Raw genomic sequence first — 13,637 nt, forward strand, 5'->3', positions numbered from 1 at the left:
CCTTTCTATATTTTCACTCTATTTTCTTTCACTACAACCTACATTGAGCACTACTAGAAAAATAAAAACTACAAAAGAGGTTTTACGTTAAAAGCTTCTTGAAAACGGATATTTTTTCAAGGAAATCTGGTTGGTGAAAAAAGTTTCCTTGCAAACGGATTTTTTAAAGAATTTTCAAGGAAAATCCTCAATAAACTAATCCTTTAAAATTCCTTGGCAATCGATCCTTGCGGTTTCCTTGAAATTTCTTTAAATACGGGGTGACACGTAAATAAATATGATAAACCCACTTAAAATGCATATTAAACACATGTTTTATTTAATTAAAAAAAGCAGGCAGACAGGCAGTTGCCCAAGTAAAATCAAAAAGGTAATATGGGGTGAGACGTAAAAAAAGAAATGTAAAAAAAAACCCATAAAAAAGCAATAAAAAAACTCTTGCTTAAAATTTTATCATATTAAATAAATAAATTTATTTTTAAAAGAATCTAAAAAACAAAGCAAATAAAACCATTATAAAAAATATGGATGAGCTCGAATAAAAATAAAGATAGACGAAATCTAAAATAACTTTTAAATAAAAACAATATGATAAATCCGTAAAAAAGTTTGACATATTAAATATATACGTTTTAAAGAAAAAAAATAAGCAAACTAGCAACTACTTACCAATATATATTGTTTATCATTATATTCCTCTTAATAGAGGTATATAATATAATGTATATTTTGGCTTATTAGCCCTTTTGAAGGTTAGAATGAGTTATATATTAAAAGGAAAATGATTGTTATGTGGCTTAAAAGATATGCCTATTACTGAAAACCCTATCAAGCCCAAATCCAGTTGTATAAAGTTTAGTAAAAACCTCACAAAGTCGATCTCGTATCCAAAGGTTCAAACCTCTTTCCAATTAAGTAAACCAGCTGGATGTGTTACTTCATAGAGCATGCAATTCCATAGAAAGGTACCAAACCGTAGACATTTTGTTCATAACAATAATTAATATGCATTAATGGAAATGAAAAATTGAATGTTGGTGATCATTTTTGACCATAACATGAATTATTTAGTCGTTACATATGCGCATACACCTTGAGCAAAATGAAATTGAACGTTCAAATTGGATCATAACGCAAAGGGTCAGATTGGCGTAATAGTAACCAGGAATGTGTATCTTCGAAAAGCTAAGTTACGACGAATTCATTTTTTTGGAGCTTAATGATTTGTCAATAATACCAATGATAGTACATTAATCATACCGTTACAAAAGCACACAAGCATCAACAGTAATGGGTTCATTGAGAGTTGTAATTTGTATGGAAAGAAAAAGGATTAATTGTCATTGTAGTAATGGATTAAACTTTGCCTTGCAAATTACTAATTATTTAAATGGCAATGAAATGATGGAGTTGTTTATGGCACTCTAAACATTTGCATGAATTTGCTTAATGGGTTCAATTAATGATTTCTATTATACGAGAGCAAATATTCGCGAATTGCAGCAGTGAAATGGTGAGGTAATAGGTAGGGCTGTCAATTTCGACCCAACCTGAAACCCAATCCGAAAAAAATCAGGTTAGGGTTGAGTATTTTCGACCCGCCAACTCACCAACCTGATTTTTTCTGGGTTGGGTCCGGGTTGGGTTGTTGGGTTGTCAGGTCAACCTGCCAACCCAATATCTTTAAAATAATTAAATTATATATAATAGTTCATACTCCACATTACACTAATTCATACATCCTATTCTCATTTTTTATATTTCTAACCTAAAGTAACTTCAAATATGAAATAAAAGGAGGATTCAAAATTCTATGAGATGATAAGTGATGTAGGATGAGACGGTAAATTTGTTAACTTTGTGTCAAGTATTAACAATACCCTTGTATTTCTTTCTTTTTTGTACCTTTCGTTTTCGGCTTACACCATCAATGATAAAACTTTATATTGGTTGATTTATTCAATATTATATTTATATATATTTGCTTCTCGGGTCACATGGGTTGGGTCATGGGTTGGCGGGTTGTGGGTCAGGGTTGAAATTTTTGACCTGAAACTTTTAGTGGGTTGGGTTATTAGGGGCGGAGTTTTTCAATCCACCAACCCAAACCTGCCAACCCGAACCCGAACCCATTGACAGCCCTAGTAATAGGTCATAGAGTATGATAGGTCATTGGAGGTGATAAGTCATATAGTTTGATAACCAAATGCTTTAACCGACTGTACAGGTTCTACACTCGGATTTAAAAATTCATCGAAAGTATATTGAACGACATCTCTAATCAAAGAGTATGAATTTTTAGGGAAAAACCCATATAATTTATCGATGTACGGTTTTTGAGATAAAAGATTTTGAATGAATTGGATGAATAAATGATTTATGGAAAAGAAAAAAATATGATTGGTTGAGACTTAAGGACAGAGAAAGGATTTTAAGTAAATATAGAACAGATAGAGGGACATTTTGAGAAAATAATTGGTGAAACTTAAAATTTATACAGAGAGAATTTGTTTTATCTAAAACATCTTATAATAATTATCACTTTCTCTCTTATAAAAGTGTTAGATGCAAAATTACCACTTTACCCTTGATTAATTAATTTACATTATAAATCCCTTATCTTTTAAAATATCTCCAATATATCTTTACATCAATTACTTACATCCACCACCAACAATAGTTCGTCACCACCACCAGTCGTCGTTATGACCAAACCGCCGCCGCATCACACGGATACAATGCTATAATATATTATAGATATTATCAATCAATGAAACCTTAGAAAAGTTGTATGGGTTATTAATAGTAGCCCAGGGTCGGTGTAATAGTAAATACTTTAAACTTTGGTATAAATCAAAATCAAAAATAACATTACTGCTAGGGCCTAGGGGTGATGGTGGTCTGCTTTGTTGACTGTCAGCCTTTAATTATCAAACACACGTGGATATTTAAAATATTTTTTTATTTGTTGATGGAATGGTTAAAGATAAAAATAATTGATTAAATTGATAACATATATTACTAAGAGAATCTACAATTGGGATAAGTCATTAAAAGCTCTTTTTTTTTTTTTTTTTTTTTTTCCACTTCACAAATCCATTAACTTCAACCTATTAAAAAGTCTTGATTGCAATGGAAAAACTTTTTTATAACTTTTTTTTTATTAAATTGATATTTAATACAAATAATATACAACTTACCCTCATCTATACAAAAAAGCTTTTAGTCAATAGGTTGAGATTTCTTAATCTATTGATCAAATAAGTTTTTGTACTAAATGGCTTCAACCTATTACAAAAGCTTTTTTTTTACAAATAAGTCATTTCCTTTTAACCATTGGAGATGCCCTAATGATATTATATACGGTTTTTTTTCTTCTTTAATTTTATCTTGGGTATGTTTTGGTTACTTTTGAGTTTAGCTACAGTTATTTTTAAATTTATTTTGATAGCTTTCATGTATCATCCATGAGTATGTGAAATTATGCGTTTCATCCCTAAGTATGGAATTCCGTTAATGTTTTTGGTCCACGCCACTGATAGACGTTAAATAGGTGGTCATGTGACATGCACACCGAGGACATAATGGTCATTTTATTATCCTAGGACCAAAAATGTAATTAAAATTAAAGTAATTTTCTTTTAATTAAAAAAAAAAATACAAGAATCACATTATCAACGTCGATTCATGTCTTCATCTTCAAATGTTAATTTTTTTTCTTCAACAATATTATATTCAAAAATAATAAAATTAAACATTTATATACCATCAACTAGGGAAAAAGATGAAAAAAAAGGAAAGAAAAAGAGATTAAAAAAAAAAAAGACTCTTGTACATCCAAAACCGAAAAGCCTCTTTCGGCTGCTCACATGTACATCCACACACACAACCTCTATAAATCTCCAAACCATTAATAATACACATGTATAGGATACAGATTCTTGAGAGAAAAGAACCAACAAGAATCAACTCAAGATTACAGATCTAATTTGTTTGATTCTAATTATCCAAAAATAATAAAAGTAAACATTTATATACCATCAACTAGGAAAAAAGATGAAAAAAAAAGAAGAAAAAGAGAAAAAAAAAAGGACTCTTGTGTTTGGTGCTCATGAAGCTCACGAAGACCAAAACCGAAAAGCCTCTTTCGGCTGCTCACATGTACATCCACACACACAACCTCTATAAATCTCCAAACCATTAATATTACACATGTATAGGATACAGATTCTTGAGAGAAAAGAACCAACAAGAATCAACTCAAGATTACAGATCTAATTTGTTTGATTCTAATTATCTCCCCGGCCCACCATACACACCGGAGTTCGGGAGATGGTCACGGTGGTCGGATTTAATTGATGATGTACACGTGTCCATAACGCTTGTTACTCCGTAATAAGTCTGTAGTGTGTAATGAACTACTGCTTCGCATCTTCACTTCTGCCACCATTTAACACATGTATAGGCGATGTACCTAACATTGAGAAACAACACGTGAGTGGAATGAGTTGCCATATATGAGTATTACACAACAATAACAGAAGTTTCTTTTTCCGGGAAATTGTTTATTTTAGACTAGTTAATTGCCCATAATTTATCATCTTACTATAATGAGCGTATTAATGTGAAAGAATATTAATGGTGATATCTTATAAATGAAGAAACATTTGTTTTTTCTGAAAAGTTTATCTTATTTTTATCATTCCGGCCAATGAATATCTTAAGAAATTTTGCAATAGAAATGATCATATATATACCCATTTCATCTCCTGAATATTTCAAAGATTCTCTATATGCAAAGTTCGTTCTTGTGAAAATTTAGCTTATTTTTACTATGTCCAATTGTCCACGAACAATCACAGGTAGATTTTGGACATCTTTTAACAATTAGAAACATAGATATAATGTTCAGCTACCTGTCACTAAGATCAAGGAGCAAATATATACTTACAATCATAATTTGCCCAACCAATGCGCTGACCACCAATTAGAACAAGATCTGCATTAAATCATATTAAAATATAACAAGAGTACTATACATATTTAAGAAACTGTAATATAGAATTATAGATTTGCAAAAGCTGATTCAGGTATTGTAGATTATTATTATTGTCTCATTCAGACTTAGGGAGTTAGCTCCTGTTTATCTATTTGGCAACAACCAACTTCTTTGTGTTACTACTTGTTATACAATCTGCTGGTATTGTCTACTTATTGCTGTTTTCTGGTCTGTTACGTATCAGATATGCACCAAACTGAAGTTCCCAACTGCAAAGGTCACATATAATTGATGATCGCCAATGTACGTTGTTTTACTAGTAACAAATATATAATATGTATTAAGTCAAAGATTGTACTCATGAGTAAATAACTCATGCCTGGTATATATAGTAGATAGTCGTGAGGTCTTAAATCCATTGTCGCAAGTTCAAACTTATGGTAGGAAAATTCTCTAGTGTACTGAAACATCATTAAAACTTCCATATCATTTCCGTGACAAAAATATGACTACAAATGGCATTTCAGGAAATGAAGATAACCACGAGGGAACTACATAACAAGGGGACTGCCCGTTCCACATAGTAGCTAGGCTGCAGAGATGGAGAAACAGACTTTGCAATCTACAGCAACACAAGTGTACGTTCTATGAACAGGGTTAAAATAGGAAGCGACATAAATTTGACGAAATTCTTCTTTTCAACTTACAGCATCAACTAAAGGAAAATACACCTCTTCTGTTAGGTATGCAAGAGATAGAAGTTTCCGAATCAATAATGGTTCCTCCTCGGCCAATTAACTGATGATGCCAATAGTGATGATCAATTGACAAAGGCTGGCCATTGACGGAAATTCTTAGTAGATTTAAGCTGTAATGTCGCCTGGAACATCAAGTTGACTTGTCACTGTAAGCAAAGGTGGATCCAATTGGGGGCATAAATTAGATGTGTTATTTAAAGAGGCTAGCATGTATCAAATAAGTCCGAGTAAAATAAGTTTGGGTGAAATAAATTCAGCACAGTATATATAACAGTAAGTCAGTAACTACTGTTGAGAAATGAGTTGGTTTTACAATTTTAGCTTTTGGTATATTTGTTGGTGGCAATTTACATAACCAAGTTGAAGGCTGTTTTTTAATATAAGGATCAAAAGTGAAGAAACATAGAAGAATAGGGGTTGTGGTTGAAGGTCTTCACAACGGTCACCATATGTATTAAATCTTTAGCTATATAATCAATTTCTTAGGTTTACTTATTATCCACATATCTCTAGATATTTTTTCAAGCACACATCTAGTTAGAAAATACAGAAAATTAAATTTTTGGTAATTGAAGTTGTCAAAATTTTCACTTATAGTCTCTAAGTGAAAAAATTACAATTTTGGTACTTGAAGTTGGTTATTTTTCTCATTTTGGATACCAAACACATACGCCGTTTGTTTTTCCACTAATCCCTTCACGTGACCGACAAGTGAGGCATCATAAATGAAAATTTTTTCACTTAGAGACTATAATTGAAAATTTTGACAACTTTAGGAACCAAAAATGTAATTTTCTTAAAAAATAATGACCATGAGTTTTTGAAGAGTTTCTTTATATATTTTAACACATTGCTTTGGGTTTTTATCTGCTTATATTATAACATATATACGAGTTTTATTTTTAAAATCTTGTAAGGGTAAGTCATAAACATATGGATAACTTGTTATTAGAAAAGAACATACTATTTTAGCTCTATTGTGTAACAACTGAATCCGGCTTCCAAGTCGTTGCTTGTTGAGACGATTATGTATATTTTGTGGTGGTCGATTTGGAAGTTTGTCAATCAAGAAATCTTCCGCTCCGTTATAAAACCCGATAAAGTTGTTCACAACTTTCAAACCGACCGCCACACAATATACATAATCGTCTCACCAAGCAATGACTTGGAAGCCGAATTCAATTGTTACACAATAGAGCTAAAATGGTATGTTTTTTTAATAGCAAGTTATCTGTATGTTTATGACTTAACCTTAAAAGATTTTAAAAGTAGTACTTGTATATATGCTATAATATAATGTAGATCAATATATATAACCCAAAGCTTAAATGTGTTAAAAATAATTAAATAAACTCTTAAAAAAAGTCATAGTAATTTATTTTCGAGAAAATTACATTTTTGGTATCTAAAGTTGTCAAAGTTTTCAATTATAGTCTCTAAGTTAAAAAAAATTCATTTTTGATACCCTCACGTGTTGATTACGTGAGTACGTTAACAGAATAACAAACGGCGTATGTGCTTGATATTAAAAATGAAAAAAATAACCAACTTCAGGTAAAAAAAAATGTAATTTTATCACTTAGAGACTATAAGAGAAAATTTTGACAACTTCAGATACCAAAAATGTAAATTTTTCTAGAAAATAAAATTAAGTGTACTTAAAAACAAAAAACAAAGCCTCAAACTCAAAAAGATTTACATGATAACAGAACTCTAAACAGAACCCTACGCTTCTTAATTTGGTCATTCCCAATCTAAAACCCATACCAAACCTTAATTCCAATCTAAAACCCATACCAAAACTTAACTCCAGAGATATGTCGACCTTTGTCTGTCTCCATATATGTGTGAGTCACATGAAGTCGATCAAGCTAGTCCCTACATATTTAAGGAAAATAGAAATATGTAAAATGTGGATTAAAAAGTACTCATATAATATATATAATAATAAAGTAAGCTTGTGGTGCAGAAAATGCATTAAATCACCATCAAAATACATGAGGTCCAAAGCTCCATTATATACATGGAATGTCTTATTCAACTAGGTATAGTCTAAATAGATAAGGCAGAGCCATTGTCACAACTCAAATAGCATGGATGTATCGTGAATATTTCACACCAAACTAAAGTAAAAGAACAGCTACACAAACATTTTGCTAATTAAATTCGGCAACTATTAATAACCAACGTATTTTGAAACTATGAACCAGATGCGAAATTAGTAGAGGGCTAGAGGGTGTTTGCCGCCGTCTAACTAGCCTAGCTAGCTTTCTATAAAGGTCAAGTTCATAGAAAGTTTTCTATAAAATTAGCATGAAGCTATATCACAAATTAAGGACAATAAAAGCAAAAAAAGAAGCGTAAATTAAAAAAAATAACCATGATGCCAATGATCATAATCAACCATCGATTTATACCCTTAAGCTTTGTTGGCGCTTGCTACCCGTCTTTAACTTAATCTGTATTCAATTATAAATTCAACTCATATTAACAAAAAAAACCTAGCCGTTTATTCAGCATTAAACAATAGTAGTTGCCATTCATAATTAATGTATTAATGTTGTCATACTGTTCGCTTATACTGTAAAAATAATAACAGCAAACTTTTACAAAAGAAAGCTAAAAATCATACTGCGAGCAGGATATAATCTTAATTTGTTAAAGGTCAGGTCAAAGTAGAATATACTAGGCTTACGTTTTTTTTTTTTTTTTTTTTTTCTTTTTATCTTTTAACGAGATTAATTTATTGAAGATATGGTGGCCCTGTTATAAAGTTTCCTTGCTAAACTTAATAATTATATGGTGAAAAACGTGGTTACAAACATCAATGTATATAAACCTGTAGTATAAATACTCCAAATAGATTAGATGTAAACAACATTACAACAATATCCCTAAATCAAAAACAAATATTAAATATTCTTTTTCAAAACACTTTCAAATATATATATTCAATTCATGATCATGAACTTCATTGTATATCTCATATTCACGTTCTTGCTCATCACTTATAGGTGCTTTAGTTCTAAACCCCGAAAACCACTTCCTCCCGGCCCAAAACTACAATTACCTTATATCGGAAGCTTAGTCCCCATGCTACGAAACAAGCCCACATTCCGATGGATACATAGGATGATGGATGAAATGAACACCAACATCCTATGCATTCGCCTAGGAAACGTTCATGTTATATCCGTGAGTGACCCAAAGATAGCTTGTGAGTTCTTGAAGGATAAAGATGAGATCTTCTCGTCAAGACCGGATTGCATGTCCAGTTATCTGGCAAGTGGTGGCTATTTGACTACTGTTCTTGTTCCGATGAGTGATCATTGGAAGAAAATGAGAAAATTTCTAGCCATGGACATTCTTTCGGTGGCTAAGCATAAGTGGCTTCAAAATAAGCGAGATCAAGAATCCGATCATTTACTTAGGTATATGTATTTATATATATAGAATATTGTAGATTACTTGTTTCTCTTGTTAGCAGTGTTTGATTACTTCATACTTAGTTATAAAACTAATGGTTATTACTATAACTAATACGAGTATTAAGTATTCATAATTATTAGTTATATGCAAGAGGAATTACATGCTTTCATTATTCTCAATTTGTTATCTAAAAGTGTGCACCCTGCAGATTCATTTACAACCAATGCCATAATAACATTGCAGCCACAAATGCGGTTGTGAACATACGGACCGTGGTGCAACAATACTCAATCAACGTCATAAGAAGTATCATCTTTGGGAGTAGGTATTTTGGTAAAGGAAGTGAAAATGGTGGACCTGGTGAAGAAGAGATTGAGCATGTTGGTTCACTTTTAACGATTCTTAATTACCTTTATGCTTTTAGTGTGACGGATTACTTCCCATGGTTGAGATGGATTACTGATCTTGATGGACATGAAAAAGTCATGAGGGATGCTATTCGTAATGCAAGGATGTATCAAGATTATTTGGTTGATAAAAGGATACAACAATGGAAAGATGGAATTAGGACAAAAGAAGATGATTTGCTTGACGTTTTCATCAACAATCAATATACTTGCCTGTCTGCCGATCAAATAAAATCTCAACTCCTTGTAAGATAAACGCAAGTACTATTTTATGTCTTAATTAACTATAAAATTGTAAGAAGATACCTTTTTTATTAACTTTCGATTGATATTCGCATGTTATAGGAGCTAGTGTTAGCAACATTTGATAATCCATCAAATGCGATCGAATGGGCAATGGCAGAAATGATGAACCAGCCTAGCATTTTTGATAGAGCAATCCAAGAGCTTGATTATGTTGTAGGAAAAGATAGATTGGTGCAAGAATCCGATATACCTAAACTTAATTATATCAAAGCATGTGTCAAGGAGGCATTCCGGTTGCACCCTGTAGCACCTTTCAATCTCCCACATGTGTCATTGGAAGAAACCACTGTTGCAGGATACTTCATACCAAAGGGTAGCCATGTGATACTAAGCCGCATTGGGCTAGGACGAAACCCTAAGATTTGGGATGACCCCTTAACTTTTAAGCCAGAACGTCATATGAATGGCGGCAGCGAAGTGGTGTTAACAGACCATAATCTTCACATGTTATCGTTTAGCACGGGTAGACGTGGATGCCCCGGGATGTTGTTGGGCTCCACGATAACTATAATGCTACTAGCTAGACTTGTACAAGGGTTCACATGGAATATGCCACTCAAAGATTCACATGTTGATATGAAGGAAAACTTCCGAGATTTAGCAAAAGCTAAGCCATTGATGGCCCTAGCTACGCCTCGTTTGCCGCACCATCTCTATTTTTAGAACTAGCATGATTGTCTAAATGAACATGTATAAATTGTATAGCATAAATGAATTGTAAGATTTTGCTTATATCTTTCATATGCATATTGAAAATCTTTTTCCTACCTCTATTTTTTTCATTCTATTTTCTTTCACTACAAACCTCCGTTAATCTCACTGCTAGAGAAACAAAAATTAAAACGGATGCTTTTCCTTGAAAGCTCATTGAAAACGAACGTTTTAGACAACTTCTCAAGGAAATCTGGTCGTTTAAAAACATTTCCTTGGAAACGGAATTTTCAAGGACTTTTAAAGAGCTCTTATAGACCCACGCATTGAATAATCTTCATTGAAACTTCCTTAGTAAATATTTCCTTAAAAAATCCTCAATAAACTAATCTTTTAAATTACTTGGTAATCGGTCCTTACAATTTCCTTGATTCAAATTCCTTGAAAATTCTTTATAAAACACAGGTCCTTAAAATTCTTTGGAAACCTTTCAGTATTTCTAAAATGTAGCAGTTCTTTTTCTCATATTTCTTGGGAATATTAAAAATATATAATGATTGAAATTAAAATTCTCAACACACAATTATAACAACACAAACTTTTAAGATACATGAAATTCATAAAACCATCAAAAGTATCGATACGACTACATATTCCAAAAGACAACATTTACGTTTCTAATACTAGATACTAGCTAGTAGGAAAAGACATATCAACATTTAATGTTTCTAATACTATACACTAGATACTAGCTAGAATGTGAATAATTTTAAGCATCATTAGAGTAAAGGTGGCATACTTATCTCCCATTTTTTTCAGCTCCTTTTGTTCTTTAACTGCTATTGTGGCATATATGTACTATCCACGTATAAATGTATATAAAATTAATATTGCATACTTGTTTCGTCAACTCCTTCTGTTCTTCATATGCAAGAATTGGGATCTGAAGCTTTCCTATGTTTCAATTTTGTTGCTTCAAGCCATTGTTGCTCCTGGAAGCTTTCAGTAAATTTGGACGTTTTTCAGCAAATTTGAAGTATATACTTTTGTTAGAATTGTTATGAGTTTTAGTTATTTATGTGATGCTTAAATATAGTTTAGATGTTAATTGATGATGAGGGGATTTAGAAGAGTTTGAATATGTGATGGACTAGATAGAAATAAACTTAGATTTTATTGATTGAAGTTGTTGATGTTGTTATTGTTACATCCATATGTTACAAGATGGCCATATTTATAGGCCTTCAAAGTCGGTTAGACTAATCTAGAAATTTCTAGTAATTAAACACTAACCAAATATCTAAATGATTCTAGATAATCCTAGTTAATTCTAACTTTTACTACAACTAATTTATTCTAGTAGTTTCTAGAAATACATTAATATTTCAACACTCCTCCTTAATGTATTTCGATGTTACTCCAAGCATGTTACGCAAGAACTCAAACTTTGGTCTTGGCAATGCTTTAGTGAAAATATCTGCAACTTGTTCTTCAGTCTTGCAGTAGTGTAGCTCAATCTCTTTCTTTGCCGACACTTCTCGATGAAAGTGATACTTGATGGAGATATGCTTTGTTCTTCCGTGAAACACGGGGTTCCTTGCCATTGCAATTGAGGACTTGTTGTCGCAGAATATTTTTGTAGCTTCATCTTGTGTTTCGCCCATATCTTCTAGAATTCTCCTTAGCCATATAGCTTGATTTGCTGAATTTGCGGCTGCAACATATTCGGCTTCTGCTGATGATTGTGCCACTGTATCTTGCTTTTTAGACGCCCATGAGATTACTCCAGATCCAAGTGTGAATACGTATCCAGAAGTACTTTTCATGTCATCCACCGATCCGGCCCAATCACTATCTGTATATCCTTGCAGCTTTGAGTCTGTAGTGGGCTTGTACCATATTCCATAGTTCATGGTACCTTGCAAGTATCTTAATATTCGTTTTCCAGCTCCATAATGTATCTGAGTAGGGTTTTGCATGAACCTGGATAGCAGACTTGTTGCGTACATAATATCTGGTCTTGTAGCTGTTAGGTAGAGTAGACTTCCAATGAGACTTCTGAATCTTGAAGTATCCGCCTTCTCAGATCCATCTTCTTTTCTCATCTTCTCATTGGCAACTGATGGTGTGGCTTGGGTTTGATGTAGAGCGTAGGCTCACTTTCACTCCTCCTGAATCCAGAACTTGTGAAGTAGCTGTCAATACGACTATACCAAGCTCGTGGAGCTTGTTTTAGTCCATATAAAGCTTTCTTTAGCTTGAGAACCTGATCTTCTTTTCTTTTCGTGACGAATCCTTGTGGTTGCTCTACGTATATTTCTTCTTCCAGAAACCCATTTAGAAACGCTGATTTCACATCTAGTTGATGAATCTTCCATCTTCTTTGAGCTGCTAATGCCACAAGTGATCTTATAGTATCAAGTCGAGCTACAGGTGCGAAAGTTTCATTGTAGTCGACTCCAGGTTGTTGCGAGTAGCCTTTAGCCACTAGTCTTGCTTTATGTTTTTGAATAGAACCATCGGGGTTAAGTTTTGTTTTGTAGACCCACTTAACTCCAATGATTTCTTTATTTTTGGGGAGATCAACTAACTCCCATGTATTGTTTTTCTCGATCATCTTGATTTCTTCATTCATAGCTGTCACCCATTTTTCGTCTTTGGCAGCAGCTTCATAGCTTTCAGGTTCTAGAGATGTGTAGTTGCAAGTCTCGTAGACTTCAGTTAATGTTTTGACTCTTCCGGGTGTTGACTCCGAACTTGATTCTTCTTGTGCCAAAGGTAATGTTGACGGCGAAGAACTTGGTGTAGCTGGACTCGTTTCGCCTGTACTTTTATTTCCTCCAGAATGTTCTATTTGTAGTGGTTGTTGAGCAGAAGTCTCCATAGATATCCTTGGAAGATATGTTTGTTTATCAATTTTTTCTTTCTCCCAATTCCAAGAAGCGTCTTCATCAAACTCCACATCTCGGCTGATCACGAGCTTATTGGTCTTTAGGTTATAAACTCGGTAGCCTTTTGATTGTGTGCTATAGCCCAAGAATATTCCTTTATATGATTTTTCTTGGAGCTTGTGATGTTTCTCTTTTG

At 32.8% G+C, this 13,637-nt stretch overlaps 1 protein-coding gene across 1 annotated transcript; it reads left to right on the plus strand.

Annotated features, from left to right (window-relative positions):
• The first annotated feature begins 8,656 nt into the window (after positions 1-8,656).
• LOC122607994 (valine N-monooxygenase 1-like) lies at positions 8,657-10,660 on the plus strand. Its single transcript, XM_043781076.1, has 3 exons — positions 8,657-9,188; positions 9,395-9,839; positions 9,939-10,660. The coding sequence occupies exons 1-3, from the start codon at positions 8,716-8,718 to the stop codon at positions 10,560-10,562; spliced, it is 1,542 nt and encodes a 513-aa protein (XP_043637011.1). The 5' UTR covers positions 8,657-8,715; the 3' UTR covers positions 10,563-10,660.
• Positions 10,661-13,637: the final 2,977 nt, after the last annotated feature.

Source organism: Erigeron canadensis, chromosome 7 (assembly GCF_010389155.1).
Source record: "Erigeron canadensis isolate Cc75 chromosome 7, C_canadensis_v1, whole genome shotgun sequence".
In the NCBI taxonomy this organism is placed as follows: Eukaryota; Viridiplantae; Streptophyta; class Magnoliopsida; order Asterales; family Asteraceae; genus Erigeron; species Erigeron canadensis.